Consider the following 17540-nt stretch of genomic DNA (forward strand, 5'->3'; position numbering starts at 1 on the left):
AAGTAAATAAGGTTGGAAATACAGTTGGGCCAAAAGTTTAACAACACTAAATTGTGTGGCTTTCAAACTCGGTGTTTCACAACTCCACACATGCATTCCTTGTGTTAAGTGAAATTAGGTATCTACTTTAGTTCGAGAAGTGGCGATGTCAAAACAATAGCCAAGAGTCAGGTTCACGTCCGCCTTTCTTTACTATATTAGATTTTCAGAGGGTCAAAAGTTTACACTTTGTTAGCATTTGGTGGCATTGCCTTTTAATTGCTTAACTTGAATCAAATGTCTAGGGCAGCCTTTCACAAGCTTCTCACAATATGCAACACGAACGTCTGCCCATTCCTTCATACTGAACTGGTGTAAGTCAGTAACGTTTGTGGGACTCAAAGCTCAGATACACTCTTTGCAGTGCAGCCCACAAATTTTCTGTGGGATTCAGGTCAAGGCTTTGTGATGGCCTGCTGGAAGACAAAGTTTTAACTTTAACTTTAATGTCTTGAGGTGTTCCTTCAGAATTTGTAGATAATCCTCCTTCCTCATGACGCTAATAATTTTCTGAAGTGCCTCAGTCCCTTTCCCAGCAGAACACCCACATAATATAATACTTCACATTTGGGACAACGTTTCCCATGCTTAAAAGCCTCACCCTGCTTCCTCTATATATATCAGTAATCACTAATGCCGAATAGTTACCTTTTTGATTCTGCTGACCATATAACACTCCTTCAAAAGGCCAGGCCTTTGTCCTGGTGACCACCTACAAACTACTGTCTGGCTTTTTTATGTTGGTCTTGGAGCAGGGGCTACTCCGGGTGCAACAGGCCATGACAATGAAGGACCCTCTTAATGGCCTCCAACTCCTGCACCACTTCCTTTGTTGTTGTTTTGGAGTTCAGTTGAACCTTTTGCAACAAAGTTCATTCATTCTTGGGAGTTAATTTTTACGTCCTGCCTGAACAATGCAGTGTCTGTGTGGTCCCTAGATATCTGTATTTGATTACAATGGCTTGTGTTGAAGCTCTTGGTACCTTTAGTTGTATGGAATTTGTTGCTAAGGTGGAACCAGACTTGTGGTGATCCCCAGTATGTCTTTTTCCATTCTCTAAAGTATTGGAGGAGTTGCTTGTATTTTCTCTCATGGTGTCAAAGGCAACAAGGCATTGGTTCCAGTTAACTCGATTAAGACAATTTGCCAATCAGAGGCTTCTAGAAGGTATTGCATTGATTTCTGTAATCTTCAAGGCTGTTTAAACAGTCAATCAACTTGGTGTACTGTATATGTAAATATTATATAATAAATACAGGCTGAAATATATAAAATAAATAATACATACCATGTCATGGGGTGGTAGGGGCCCTGGCCTGGTCATTCTTGGTATGGTATACACCAGCTACCATTCCCAATATGTGTTCGGTTATTTGGCTACCATAACTTGACCTGGTATGAGTGGCCTTGGGATGGTCTGGCACCCAGTCTAGGATTACTTCAAACCTTATACTCAGTGCTGCTGGCATAGGCTGGATATGTTGTTATGATGCATTGCTGTCTTTAGAAAGTCTTCTTAATGGTTTCCCAGTCCTCTTCAGTTGACCCACTTTTATATGATTGATTGGTTAAGAATTTAGACACAATAAGACCCAAAACAGTGTTCTACTTGGCCTGGAGGAGAACAGAAGCTGGTATTCCAGTGTAGGGCACCACGGGTGAGGTTGTGGATATTCATGTTTAAGGCAAAGGGGTTCTCTCAATTGAAAACCATCTGCAGACCAAACAGAGCTAAAGTTGGTATACTAAAGTGGCACTTTGCTTACGTGCCATCTGGTAATTGAGTCCTACATTTAAGTAAACAGGCTGTTTTTGTACTGTTATGTTCATTTCTTCTGTGGCACAAGCTGTTTTCAACTTCTACTCTTGGAATCCACACAAAACACCAAGCTATGCAGAGGATGATGTCACCCATAGGGGCCCTGATTGTAATCCGTGATTAAAACTCAACACTATTTTAAGTGCGATTGAAATCTCTTCCGTATGCAAGGTTACCAAGAAATATTTTGGTAAAAATCCCTTTTTAGAGAAAATGCTACTATTGTCCTGTTCTCCTCTTCTTGACGTCTTGCTCAGATTCTTCAATGTTTATTAAACCCTTTCATGTGTGACTCCTGATTTTTCAGGTTTAGGGGATGTTGTATAGGCTTGACTTAGCTTTGCTGTTCATTTCGTCCTGGTTTGCTGTTCTCTGGTAAGATTGCAAGTTTCATTATTCACCTTGATTTTTGTTAGGTTCCTGCAACACCTGAATTTTTTAACCTTTTTCTGTGAATGGTGCTTCCTATTGTTTTTTTTTTTATTACTATTATTAAACTCATTTGACACTTTTAAACATAAGAACTTGATTACAAATGTAGGTGTAGGGACCTCAAATGGCATTTTACACTTAATAGTAATTATTGTTATTATGTCATTGTAGAGATGTAAGGCAGTGTGGTGTAGTGGTTAAGGCTTTGGTCTTCAAACCCTGAGGTTATGGATTAAAATCCCGCTACTGACACTGAGCAAGTCACTTGACCTGCTTGTGCTCCAATTGGAAAACCAAAAGTAATGTAACGAATTGCATCATAAATGTTGCAAGGTCTGCCAAATAAGTAAATGTAAACTTCATAATGGAGACACTGGTAGTGCATTTTTATATTGTTCACCCCTCCCATTTCCAGAATGCTTTCTCATGATGCATTCCTGAACATACTATGACTATGACAGTGAATCAGCTTTGCCAGTATGGTGACATCTTTATCCTTCAATTTAAAACCTCAGCTTTGGGCCACAGTAATTCACCAGCATGTACTGCCTAAGCTCTGGCCGTATTCTTACGCCTGACTGCAGACGTAAACTGTTTTTCTGTAAAGAAGATGTACACACCTAGACAGAGTGAATGTAATGTCTTTGTGTTGTAGGTCAGATGCACACTCCAAACTTCAGCAGCTCAGTTATTGATTTTCAAGGCTCCATCAGTAAATTGTGACGTTGTGCATCTTCATCTTTATTTTTTTGGGGAGGGTTGCTTTAATATGCCAGTCCCCCTTTCCCTCTCATTTTTCCCTTTGAATGGTGTTCTATAAACCTGTGCAGCTCACCATACTTTCCTCTATGTTGCTTCATTATGTGCCCACTTTACTCAGTGCTCCTGTGTCACTTTGCACTTTGTTGATTCCTTCATCCTTCTTAGCCATTTGCCGTCCTGTACCATTTTTCAAGCAGCTGTCTACTATCCTCCACCTAAGATTTTTTTTTTTTGTTGTTGTTTTTCTTTTCTTGGCTTGTCCCCTGCCATACTGCATTGTTGGTTTGCATTGTGCCATGCCCATTTGCTCATTGTAGTTCACTTTCACTCCTTGCATTTGCGTCTGTGCAGTCATGTCATGTCCACACGATTTCACCAGTCAGCCTTTGTATTTTTCTTTCTCCTTCGGTTCTATGACTGTGTCACCCTTGGCCGTGTTTTAGGGAATGTTTGTTGACGCTGCAGTGATGGCGCTGGCAGACTCACTGAGCTCTGATCCCTTAATCAGGGTAATTTTCCGGAGCTGGGTGGGACTTGGCTCCAGCGTGAAATTCCACAGATTCCTCCCAGGGGCATTTTCCCTCCTGCAGTGTTGGGGGCGAGAGGATTAGCACTAGAAATTGATTTCCACGCTGAAGAGATGTAGACACCAAGGGGCGGCATGTTCAGTACCGGAGTGTAAAGTTCCTTCAGGATGCAGCACCAGGTGTGCAAGAGCGGGAAAGAAAGTACATGACAACCACGTCAAGGCGGTCCAGTGTGCGGCACTCAGCCGAGCTGTATATTTTCTCAGTAACTTGAGCCCCTTGATGACTTGTTCTGCAGCTGCTTTCCTTTCTGCATGGCCCTGTGATCTAGAATGAGCTGCATTCCGGTGGCCTCAGCTGGTTTTTTGGGGGGAAGGGTTTTCTTTAAGTGGGCTCTGGAGCTTTCAAACTCGCCCTCAAGGCTGGGAATTCCAGTGGCCAATGGCTGTGTTATTCTCTCATTTTAGCTCCTGCTTGCATGTGTAATGAGCCAATTCCATGTTCCAAGTGGAGTGTCATTACCGCTTCTTTGTTGTGACTTTGGAGCAACCTGATTTTAGGGGTCAGTAGGTGACATAGAGGCAACCAGGCCGGGGCACTTCTAGATTACCAACGAGTCAAAGTGGCTGAAGCTGAGTGGAATGATAAAAAGTGTAATTAACTGCTCTGGTAAAGTTCAGTTATTAATTGTTATGGTAGTTAAAATTATGAATGAATTAGTGAATTGATAATTTCATAAAATAATCGGTCAATAACTTTTTATGCTAGTCATAATTGTGCCACTATTAAAATAATTATAAATACCAGCTAATTATTTATTTAACTGACTTGTTGATTGCTCAGTGAATAAAATATAGTTAACTAATTTAATTATAAATAATCCATGAATTGACTGAACATTTGGTTCATTAGTTTATTATTGCTTGATCCATCAGGTAAACAATGAATCAATTAAAAAAAATGAACTAATGAATAATTATTTAAATAACTGTATCCTGATTCATCAAGCAATTAAATAATAGTGTTGAATTAGTTAATTAAGCTATCAATTGACCACTAGTCAATCAATTAATCAAAAAATACTGAAATAATTAACTGATTGATTAGTTGGCGGTCCATCAAATAATTGATACATCCTGTCTAAATTAGCTAATTAATTAATTAACCAGATGATTCCATTTCACTCACATGGTATTCTGTAGCTGCTCCTGTCTTCATCCTAGAGCACAAGGTCTTCACATTCCCTCAGTGTCTGTATGGCCATGTCCCTGGGTGAAATGTAAACGGCTGCTACATTCTTACTTTGCACCCCACCCCTTTATTGTCATGCTATGCCTTGGGCACCCATCGATTCTGAAGGAAATATTACATTTTTGGTAGTTGAAAAATTAAGTATACCCACACATTTAAGTATTAAGGGTTGAACCAGTATGTTAGTGGACCAACCCTTAAACATGAATCTGACAATTCTGGAGAACTGGGCTTGAATTTGAGGGTTGGGTCACTGTCTGGTTGTAGTTTGCATGTTTCCTTTATCCGCCTGGTTCTTCATTCTCCTTTCCTATATAGTTTGATTTTCCACTGTGTTAATTGTTAACTTTGAATCAGCCAGATGTGAGTATGCCAAGCAATGGACTGGCACCAAGTCATAACTGATAGCTCCCAGAACCCTGAAATGGACCAAGTGGGTACAGATAATCAATGAATGGTTGAATTAATGTGCTAAGCTTTTTGTGCATAAGATGTTAAAGAATATTAAATTGATGAAGCACAGTGTTACAGGAACTCCCTGATTTGGGAGATTTGTTTACAACTTATCTGTAAAATGCCCAGTTTTGGGCAGATCACAAGCACAAATTTTGCAGAGATTTTTTTGGGGGTTGAATTTTCCAGTTGAATGGTTAGTAATCAATTGCTACCTGTGATCAGATTACCAGTTAGTTATTACAGTAACTACAAGTCCTAATTAATGTAGCTATCAATAACAGAGAACTAATTGGACAACATCATTAAAGAACCCATTAACTGAGAAAGTGATCTGTGACCTGTGACTATGAATTGACTGGGCAGTTGACCGATAAGTCATTTAATCAGCTCTGTAACAGTGGATTAATAATACATCACTAAAAAATGATGCATTAATCAAATATCTAGTTAAAGAATTCATCAGTGGAATCATTAATGAAGCTTTCCTGAATGATGCATCAGTCAATCGATCAATTAGTTAAACTAAGACGTCTGATTAAGATTGAACTGCTGTATGGCACTTCAGTCTGTCAATCAACTTGCAGCTCAAATTATCTTTTTTAAAAGGTCATGTAGGCATTAAGAGTACGTGAAGAACAGATTCAAACACTGGTGGTGGGTGAGCTTATGAGATTGTACACTTGACAGTGGGACACTTGATGAACATTACTGTACTTTTTTTGTATAGTAAGACAGTCCATATAGAGCACTGACTGAATAAATGAAGGTTTTGCAATCAAGGCCTTGGCAGGATTCTGATTCTTTTGAGCAATGTCAGCCCAGAGCCCTTCATGTTTTTTTTCCCACACATCCCTAATGATCAGTGGTTTTCAACTTGAGCAGATTGTGCCCCAAGGGTCTTTAATGGCATTGAGCAAGATAGCAGGCCAAGAGCCTGACAGTTGAGTAAGTACGCTGTACTAGTGAATGCAAGCCACCTGACCTCTGAGCTTTTGTGATCTTTTCACTTCCCAGAGGCTTCTGGTCAACAGAGAAAGCTGGACCTGAATGTGATGTGTCCACTCTGTGAGGGACAAGGAGATGAGTACTCCATGAGTCTGGCAATGTCGCCTCGCCGTATTGAGACCGCCTTCCACTGCCTTTTGCGGCAGAGCACCACTGTGCGAAGACGCAGCCTTCAGGAGCTCCAGGACTTCACTCTGGTAAGATAGCATCAGAACGAGGAACAGGCCAATCAAGCAGCAGAGCCCCTTTATGTGTGGGTTTCTGTAATCTTAACATAGCCTGCTCGGTCATCTCCTTCTTTTATCATTGTGCAAGTCTCCTAATTATTTTATGAATCTCATTAGCTGAATCCCATCCCTCTTGCTACCTGACACTTCATGTTTCTTGGTTTTATCATCCGAGTCACTCGCTTCATGGGCTGAATCCTCTTCTTTTTGTCTTGTCTCCCTCCTAATCTTGATATCCTGTTTTCTTCTACTTATCTCCTTTACCATTTATCATCTTCACCACCTTGTTTTACTCCTTGTCATCTTCTCTTTAACCTTAATTCCCTTACACTTTATCACCTCAATTTTGTCACCTGAATCTACTAGCACTTTCCAGTTTCCAACATCTAACTACTTTTTCCCATCTGACTGCCCTGACAATTGTCATATGAACTCACTGTCACTCATCTGCTCCTCATACTGGTCCCAGTCATTCATCCAGGGGTACTTGGACTTTTTATGGGATGATATGCCTGACTCCACCCAGTCTTCTCCACAAGTATGGATACTGGATTTGGGTGGCACTCTTCCAAGGGCAGGAAGAGGAAGGTCTTAGATAACGGGGATTCTTACATTTGCCGATTCCTTGCTCTTCAGCAGCAACCAGTTGGAGATGGACTTTTCCAGAGGGGTCGGGGGCTGAATACCAGCAGCGGGCGTTACACTGCACCAGTCTCTGGCTTCTACCAGCTGACCACCAGCCTACTTATCGGTATGTATCTTGAACCAGGATAGAGTGGCACCCAAAGGGTCAGAATTAGAGGGTGGGAGTGAAGTGCTCTGGGTTTAAAGGGAAAACGTGAGTGATGTATCTATTACAATATTCACAAAAGGGTATTCCACTTGGACCCACCTAAAAATCTCCTTGCACTATCCCCTAGTGCCCAAGAGTTACAACAAAATGGCATCATGTCTTCCTGCTTGTCTTGGCATTCCACACACTGGGCGTTTGTGGTCTGTGTTGGGGTGTGCCCCCTGAGATAAGGTTGGCAGACTATTCCCAAGAAAGGGCGGGCTCCCTTTTTAATAAGAACTCCATGTTGAACAGCACAGTGTATCCACCCTGGAGTTGGGTGTGTATGCCTTCCAGGTCATATAACACACACTTTGGAGAAACTTTGTTTCCAGAGGCACTATATTCCAGTTTGCCATAAAAATAACTATTGTCTTCTACTTGGGGGAGACAAGATTGTGTCATTTGTGTATTGTTCTGCAGTGATGTACCATACTGCAAAGTCTATGTAAGATGAACTGCTCTGTCTTCTTGACTTATGTTTCTCATCAGCACCACATCCAATGTTGACAGTCTTGGATGGTATCATTCATCCATTTCATGAACATACTTAATACTGTTTTAGCATTTTAACAATTTTTTGTCAGGCAGTGGTGTATCTCAATAGTTATATTTGCAGAGTAACACAGATGAAGATTTTACTTCACCTTCACTGACTCCCTCTGTGATTCAGAACATGTCCTTTGATCATCGGGTCTTCATGGATCCTGGCCCATGGTATACCCTCTTGAATCTAAGTGGATCTGTCTCTCTCTATACCACAAGTGTCAAACACAAATCCTGGAGGGCCATAGTGGCTGCAGGTTTTTTTTTAAATCATTTGCTAATGAAACAGGCTGCTTTTGCCTAAATGTTTAATTGATTTACTTTTTAAGATTCAGAACAAACATTTCAATTTTTTTAACCAAGTAGCCAAGAGACATGTAGATACAAAGTGAGCCAATTTAATGAACTAACTCAGTTCCTAGAAGGCCACCATGTGTGCCCTAGCCATTTTCTTAATTAAAAGCCATTTCTCACTGTTATTGAAGCTTGTTTTCCTTCTGCCAAACTACACATTTCCAAAAGTATTTTTTTTTTTTTTTTTTTTTTTTTTTTTTTTGGAATAGCACCATCCAAATGGTTTGTGAACCAGGGCAGATCAATACTTCTTGGTCCTTTACTTTTTTCTTTTCAATTATTTTATTATGGTGGTGCAAATTGGATCAAGTACACTGTCCATCTGTTGGCTCGGTTTCCATCTCATTGTTTGGCTGCAGGTTAAGGGAAAAAGAAACCATGAAGGTTTCTGAACCTTAAAAACTGGCCAGTCCACAGTAAAGCAAAAGAAGGATGTTCTATTCACGGCAGTAATTGATTACTAATTTAAAAAAGTGGCTGAAGCCAAAATGACTGTATCCCTCTAAGATTAGAATTTGACACCCCTGATCTCTAGCGAGTAATCTTCTGAGCTGTTGCACCACCAAAAAACCTTTTCAGAAAGCACAGCCATAAAGGCTCTGATAAATGTACCAACTAGAGTTTTGGTTCTTGGGCCAAAAGCAAGTGCTGCATATGCAGGTTTTATGTATACAGTGCCTTGTATACTCATTGTTATCAGTGCATTTTATATCTACACCTTCAAAGTAATTGTGGAAAAAAATATGTGGCACACTGTTATCAAAAAATCATGTTAAACAGATACAAATTCAAGAATATTTGATATGTGTTTTTATGGAGTTTACGAAAATTTATAGCATAGTCAATTATTTTCCTCACTGAATCTACCGCCAAAAATAATTTGCCTATGAATTTGATATACTGCATGTAGATTAGGATGGGAAGCACTTTGGCCTCACATATCCTGCATCCTGGTATCAAATCTCACCTGGAGTTTACATGTGCTTCCCATGTTTTAGTGGTCTTGGCTCCAGGTACTCTGGAATTCCTGTCACAACCCCAAATTTGCTGGTTAGGTACATTGGTGACTCAAGTGTGTTCCTTTTTGGGTGCATACTTGCACGGGCCCTATGATGGACTGACACTATCTGGGGCTGTTTCCAGCCTTGTACCCTGTGCTTCCTGGGTAGGCTCAGTGCCCCAGCAACCCTGAACTGGATTTAAGGATAAGGGTGGGTATTTGTCAGGTCAGTTATTTCTTTATAATCATGGTATACATTAGTTTGCCACATGAAACTGTGTCCTAAAGTGAAGCATATTTTATAAATTTAAGAAGAAATCTAGCCTACTGTTACTTTTTATAATTGAGCCAATGGTCTTTTTGTAAAGAAATGCCTTAGAATTTACGAAACATTTGCACTTGGAAGCAGCAAAGATTTCAATTTAAGAAAATACTTTCCACGTTTCTGAGGCATGCAAATGACAACAAAAGTAAACTGAAAATACATTTTATCAGAGATCCTTGGTTCTGTTTTCATGAAGTAAGGATACGTTTCTTGCTTCTTCGGCCATTGTGTGTAGCGTTATGACAACCCAACACTGAAGCCCACCAGCCTATTACAGTCCGAGTGTCAGTGTGGTGGAAAAAGCACATTACAGTTTCATTGAACTGAATTGATTACACTGTATTGAGTTTTTAATAAAAGCCTTAGATTTTTGAAAGGGTCAAGCCACCTCTTCTGTGGTGTCCACACTTTTAAAAAAAAAAATGAAAATGAAATGAGCAGAGATCTCGATAAGCTGATTGAAGCACCACATACCAAAATATCAAATATTTTAATGCTTGATGAGTCACTCTTGCTGAGGATATGGCAGTAAAAGAATTGAGCCCAACGTTTTTTGATTGAGTAAATTTTCTATTGCTGATATTAATCAATTGATAAGTAGATGGGGATGGGTGTGGGCATGCAGACTCCATGAAGAACTTGGCACTGTGAGGCAGGAATGACCGCCTACTCTACTTCTGTTAAAACATCTGTACTAAGCTTTAACTTGATTAAACCTGGGTGAATTGGCATAGCTAAAGTGGCTCATATGTGTCTGTGCATTCATCCTGTGATCAACTGGCACCCCATCCAGAGATTATTCCTGCCTAATGTCCAGTGCTTGCTGGGATAGGCTGCAGCTGCCCCACAACCCTAGCCTGGATTTGAGGGTTTGGAAGTTGGGTGGATGGATGAACGAGTGTCTATGATGTCTGTTCAGTTCTTGTCACTTGATTGCATGTTATGTGCCTGCTCAATATTCTCTCTCACTGAAGCACATGCATGCAATATCAATCAAGTGGCAGCAGGCAACATCTTTTCAAAATAATGAAATAAGCTTCCACACAGTTAAACAGTATAAGCAAATGCAACTCAGACATTTTCCAGTGATTATTGTCTGGTTGTCTACAAAACAGTGACAACAATTCACATTTTGGCATCAGCATTCAATGTTAATAACAGCACTTATCAATGGCCTTCTGAGGGGAACCCATACCTCGGGGATGAAAAGGTGCCACTGAGGAAGACAAACGTGGTTGCTGGTGAAGTGAAGAGCACAGCCAGTCTCCTTTTAAAACAGCTGAATCTCACAACAATGGTTTGATTTTTGCTTTCTTACAATAAACAACATGGATACACTGTCTTGCAATATGTATATTAATCTCAAGATGTGGATCAATACTCAATAACATTTTTAACATAGACAAATGAGCGAATTCAGTAAGATTTAAGGCTTTGCTATATAATCGGACCCCGGTACCCATAAACTCCATTATAAAATGCAGAAGTGGGCTTGTTCTTTTTTTAAATTTCTAAAATATGCTTCACTATAGAGTGCAGTTTCATGTGGTAAATTAATATATACTCTGATTGTGAAGAAAAAACTTAAAAAATATTGAACTTATCCTTTAAGTGGGTTTGAGAATTGTGTTTAATTTTAAACTGCAAATTATTGTCATGCTGCATCTAAACTGCCAGCCATTTGATCAGGTCAGAAGGCGGGTGGCTTGACAGAGTGACTGTGACTTACTTTACTACTTGTGGATTTACTGGGCGCTACTGAGCTGATGAACTCAATGGTAGATGATCTCTTTTTTGAGTGGCTACAAGTCAATCAGTCTGCACAGGCAGAAATGACACAACACAGTGCAAGCACAGCAAGATCCGGTGAAACTGATGTTTTAAAACTATAAACAGTTCATGCTGATGATCACCGGGGGATCTTTAGCATCTAGCACCCAGAATACCCTGAACTGGATTAAGTTGCTTTGAGAATGGTAATGTGACAGACATTTGGTAGCTCAGGCTCTGTGAAAATCCTCCCCTGCTCTAGAAGGACCGTCTCTTTTAGGTGATTTAAGTTTGTGGCCGATCAGGAAAAGTATTAAAAGAGAAAATAAGCAAATGAAAAACTGTGATTTTAAATAAAGGTGTGTTTAACCTTCATGCCCAATATAAATCAAGAGAGTATCTGATTACTTATAAATGTCTGATTTTTTTTTTTTTTTGCTTTGTTTAATCTTCCCAGAAAGCAGTGAATCACAGAAGAGGCAACAGTCCAGGCCACAGGATTGCATCCGTGTGGCAGTTTGCATTGAGTCCCTCTGCCAGCGCAACATGTGAGTGCAAATCATTGTTGACGACATAAACAGAGGTCATTCTTCTTGGGGGATTGGAGGAGAGGTAGGGGATGAATCCCCTTGACATCAGCTCATTTGAATAATAACATGCATAGGGAGAAAAAGCAATTTTCTCATTGTTTGGAAAACTTATGGATGAGGTGCAATTCTGTATTGTATGTTACAATCCATTTTAACCAAGGGTCGCATTGTGGTACAGCAGTTAATGTAGCTACCTTTCAGCTCGAGAAGACTTGTATGAATCCAAGGCTAGATGTGTTTGTGTGAAGTTTGCATGTTCTCCCAACAGGTGTATGTAAAGACCTGCATATTATATGCATTGGTAACTTTAGGGTGTATGAGGTAAGAATGGGTTGATGCATGAATGTACCCTGCGAATGATGCCCCATTCCTCAGACAGGGTTGTGCCCACATATTGCTGATTTGGGTCAGGCAGCTATGATCATGGAAGGATGCATGCTTAATAAATTTAGCTTAATGTTTATATCTTGTATTATTTTTGTGAGTAACCCTTCAATACCAGAAATCAATACTGGGCACTGGCAGCAATGCTGGTGCAAAATGAGAATGAGGAAATGCTCATGAGTTTTAGTCTGCCAGCTCCAGCAGAAAGCAACAATAAAGCAAAGAGACCAGACACAAGCAAGGGCATCGCATAGAATGATGTGTGTGTGATCCAGTGGAGCGTCATTTTTATATGTGGTTCTTAGCAGGCTGGGATCTTCATAGCCTAAACATGGATTGTGACAGCAGTTTGTTTTGTTTGTTTATTTATTTATGTATGTAATGTGGACCTGTCTCTGGTAACACTTGACATACACAATTTCATTTTATAATGAACTCAGTAGTTAATCTGTTATTGGAAGGTACTGCCATGCTGGCTTGTATCTGACATAAATGAATAGTCTTATCTGAAAAGTATCTATAACAATACCACCTCCAGGCACTGCTACTGTGCTCAGTAATTTATTCAAAAGCTCTACGTTTTCGTCTTTTTCTCTTAATATGTATAAATGTTAAGCAGGGCCAGACTAAGATCTTTAGATGCCCTAAGCACTGAAACAGTTTTGGTGCCCCCATATATATAAGATGCACTCTCTCTCAGTGGATGACTGAACAGGACAGCCGACATGACCAAGACAAGAACGATTCTGTGAGCTTCAGTGGACAGTGTGGCAGTGACCAGATTCTAATTTTGTTGTATTCCCAAGATTAATTTATATCAATAACCTATACTATTGCTATTTTATTATTATATCCATCCATCCATCTTCCAACCCGCTATATCCTAACTACAGGGTCACGGGGGTCTGCTGGAGCCAATCCCAGTCAACACAGGGTGCAAGGCAGGAAACAAACCACAGGCAGGGCGCCAGCCCACCGCAGTTTATTATTATATATATATATATATTTTATATATATCTTTTTTTCCCATTTAATGTGGGAGCCATTTTTTGTGGAACCTGATTCAGCGGCATCATTTGCAGTTTTATACCATATGGTCCACAGTAAATATGGCAATGAAACATTTCTGTGGTGCCCTCCTTCCCTTGATGCCCTAAGCACATGCTTATTTTGCTTAATGTTAAATCTAGCCCTGATTTTAGGTTAGAAATGCACACAGCAATGGACAGAGAGTCAACAACAAACGTTAGATGTACTGTACAGTGACTGTGTGTGACAGCTATCCTATTTATCCACTATAGTGCATAAAATATTAAAAAATAATGAATCTCCATTTTGCCTCCATAGTCTCTGGCCACACTACTTCACCCTGCCAGTGAACCCCGGCTTCAATCCTCTCTAGCCATTTATATTTTGGCAGGGAGCATCTGCTTAGAACCCACCTTGGGATACTGTCCAGAGCAAGAATGGAATACTGTAATGGAATGTCGGGGGGTTGACTGTGAAGCTACCAGAAACACCAGGCCTCATGGCCTCCTAGCACGTACACTGCTGCTCCTTGGCATTCCTGTTGAAAGTGCCTGGCACTACAAGATGTTCCAGTCAAGTTTTGGACACGCTTAATTATTTTTAGTAATTTGTTTAGTCTGTAAGGAATTTAATTTTATGTTTCATCACTTTATTTACATTTTGCTTGCATGGTGTCATCCATTAATGACGTTATAGGTTTCTAGGTGTTGTGCGGCCGCTGCTATGACACTACATTGTTTTCAGGTACCTGCACACATGCACATTGTGGCATCTTGCATTTTGGTCAGCATATCTTTTAAGAGTGAGCCACACGTTAAATGAATGTCTGATCTTTGTCATAATAATTAAAGATTAATAAAAGGTTTCTCAATGGTGACATTGCATGAACCAAAGCTTTTCTCCAAATGCACATATTAACATTTTTACTTATTTCTACCATTGGAGCATTGTTGGCTTAAACTCTTTTCTAAGGGTTATGGGGAGCTGTTTCTAGACCCAACAGACTTAATGTTTTACATACTGCCAACAATGCATCTGCCAATGTCACGGAATATAATAAAACAGCATACGATTCCCATATGACTGAAAAAAGTGACAGACTGCTTGCACGTGACATTTAATTAACCAGTTGGGCTTTTGATATAAGAACCTTTTTGGGATAGATGCATGCATATTATAAAAGAATGCCTTCAGCACATCCAAACTTTATTGTGATTTACTAGAAGAAGTAACTATGCATCAGTCAGTCCATTCATTTCCTTAACCTGCATTTTGCAATTGTGAGGAGCCTAATCAAAACCAACCCTATTCCACATTCACATTCACTAAAATATTAATTTAGAAAAGATAGTATAGATAAGGTGAACTATACTCATTCCTCAAACTTGACAATAAAATTCAGTCATTTTGGCCAAAGTGACTCAATTTTTTCCGAATTCCTTTTGCTGACAGGCTGTTTGGCCTTGATCCAGAATAATCTCAGATGGGTGGGCCCTACCACATTCTTACCACCATTTTTACCACCTGCTGGGCATTGTACTCAGCCACCTAGGAGTCTCATGATACCACAACTTAGACAAATTGTTCTCTTGCTACTTGGGAGGAAAAAAAAAAACCTTGGGATGTCGAGCGTGTCCTTACTGGTGGGAAGCGTGACTGCACTTGCTAGTTGCATAATTTGAAACCTCTATAAGAAAGTTAGAAAAGGAACTGTATTTACGACATTTTACAAGCTGTCGACTTCAACTTTTATTTTTCAGATGTATAATGCTGCTTTTCTTTTGACTTCAGGGGCTTACACATGCTTTCAGTGAACGAGGTGGCAGTGGTGATCCACTTTAACAAAAAAATCTTTCCCTACATAAAGCTGTGATGTTTAACAGTAAAATAAACAGTTATAGGAAATGAATTTGGGAAAAATAATATCTTGAAAATGTATATTTTCGTTTCCAAGTGTGCTGCAGTTGGGGCAGAAAAGTGCCCAAAAATGCAAAAGTCTTCTCTATACAACAAAATATACTAAAGTAGCTTAGTGAAAATTTGATTTCTAGCAGTGCACAAAGCCATCTTTGCCAAGTTTCATTCAGCTGGAGTATTTTGACATGCATTCTGAAATAACGACACATTTACACACAGACATCACTCCAAGTGTGGTCAAAGAGTGGTCTGAATTGCGTAAAATTTGTGAGTCCGCAGATAACTCAAAGTTGAAATTTTGACCCCAGCACAATACTTTTCTGATGTATTGTACAATGAGCATATTTTATGTGTGTACATATATATACACTAGGGGGTTTGCCCCCTGCTCACTTTGCTCACCAACCCCCCTGGCCTGCGCTACGCACCAGCCACTTCACTTCTCTGCCACTCCCGTTGTGAAGAGCGGGGCTGAATGCACCCCAAGGAGATGTGGTCTCTTAAAGAGTGATAGATCTATCCAGCCATCCATTCATCCAACCCGCTGAATCCGAACACAGGGTCACGGGGGTCTGCTGGAGCCAATCCTAGTCAACACAGAGCACAAGGCAGGAACCAATCCCAGGCAGGGTGCCAACCCACCACAGACGGTGACACAATGGGAAACAAATTTTTTTTTTTTTTTTTACCTCCTCTTTGCTCAATCAGCTGCTGGCTTGCTGCTGCTGTTGCCGTGCCACGTGATCTGCATCTCATACGGCGCTTCAAACATTTAAAAGCCTGTACAGCAGCTGTCCTACTCTTTGTCTTTTATTTCCGGCCCCGGGTGTGGTTAAATCTCTTAGCACAAAGTCTCGTCTCACAGGATGCGAGTTCTTCATATTTTTTAGTTTATAATTTAAAAACTGAAGAAGAATCTGAAAATCTAACAACATCACATTAAGTTCGATAAATTCTGAAAAGAATGATACCAAACATATATAAGTAGGTTTAAAAATAAGCCTGATTTAAAGCGTGACATAAAAATGTCACATAAAATCGTTGCACTTCTAGGCTTAGGATTTTATATATAGAGAGTAGATTTATATATAAATCATACATATATACCCCTGCTGTATCTACAGAAAGTATGATGGCTACACGTTCAATCTTCTTGTAAACCCTCTTTGTTCTGAGCAGGGTCACAGGGGAGCCTCAGCCTATCCCAGCAAGTACAAGGCAGGAACAATCCCAGGACAGGCTGCCAGCCCATCTCAGGGCAAACACCCCCCACACACACATACACACACACCCACCATGGCCAATTTAACAAGTTATCGTCTTTCCCATAGCTATGCATTTATTAACTATTAGAACTTGAATGTTTTTGCAGGTTCACATCGGCCCACTGCAATAAAATTCACACTGGGGTATTCCCATAGATTAGTGACAGTAGTACAATATCAAAAACAGACAGTTAATTAAAAACAATATGTTAAATAAACCGTGAGATGATATATGCAAGGGAACACCTAAGAATATCACTGTACACTGTAAGCACACATCACATGACGGTAATACTACTACTGCTGCATGCACTTGTCATTATGAGTGTCTGTCTAAGAGCCTGTGGTTTATTTTAAAAAAAAAAACAAACAACCTGACCCCCAGTCTAGCAGTGCTAATTGTCCCATCCTGTTTACCAGAATGGAGGGAGGAAAATTACAAGTCAGTTTAACTTACTAGGGCCATGCAGTTTGATCAAATGTGCTCAGTATACCTGTTTCATAGAAAACTGATAGCGGTACACACACTCACTTATACAGGATTAAATTTAGTGTAATCATTCAGCCTAACATGAATGTCTTTGTGATGTGGGAAGAAAACAAGGACTTTAAACACACACACACACACATGCATAGGGAGAGCATGCAGCCTCTACACCAACAGTGAGTGGTATTTGAACCCAGTACCCTGGGCCTGTGAGGCAGCAGGCTAACTACTGTATCACTCGGCTGCCCGGGGTAAAGAGTTGTTTTCAGTAAATACATTGCCACCTATTAGAAAACATTGGAAGTACAGATGTTCTAAACCAAAATTAAATGGCACCTTCAAAAAAAAGTGCTGCTAGATCTGAAGTTCATAATATAACAAAGTCTAGCATACTTTTAATTTTGTCAAATTTCAAAACTCCATGTTCTTCTGTTTTGATACAATGATGATTTAAAAGTAGCACATGAGTAAAAAAAAAAAAAAAACAACACTAGCCCCTCTAATATTGCTCTAGTTTTTTGT

The 17540-nt window shown here is 39.9% G+C and overlaps 2 protein-coding genes across 4 annotated transcripts in view; one reads left to right on the forward strand and one right to left on the reverse strand.

The window, feature by feature from the left end:
* The window catches only part of zgc:162872 (BAR_ACAPs and ArfGap_ACAP domain-containing protein), a 184476-nt gene that overhangs the window by 152785 nt on the left and 14151 nt on the right, over positions 1-17540 (reverse strand). The window lies entirely within an intron of this gene.
* Positions 1-17540, forward strand: part of si:ch1073-184j22.1 (erythroferrone) — a 41245-nt gene that overhangs the window by 18550 nt on the left and 5155 nt on the right. Inside the window, exons 4-6 of one of the 2 annotated variants that reach the window (XM_028793084.2) lie at positions 6302-6489; positions 7159-7270; positions 11804-11894. In XM_028793084.2, coding sequence (XP_028648917.1) covers positions 6302-6489; positions 7159-7270; positions 11804-11894 — 391 coding nt within the window. Of the gene's footprint in view, positions 1-6301; positions 6490-7155; positions 7271-11803; positions 11895-17540 lie in introns of both variants that reach the window. The other variant, XM_028793083.2, reaches the window with a different exon arrangement.

The sequence above is a fragment of the Erpetoichthys calabaricus genome, chromosome 2, assembly GCF_900747795.2.
Source record: "Erpetoichthys calabaricus chromosome 2, fErpCal1.3, whole genome shotgun sequence".
Classification (NCBI taxonomy): Eukaryota; Metazoa; Chordata; class Cladistia; order Polypteriformes; family Polypteridae; genus Erpetoichthys; species Erpetoichthys calabaricus.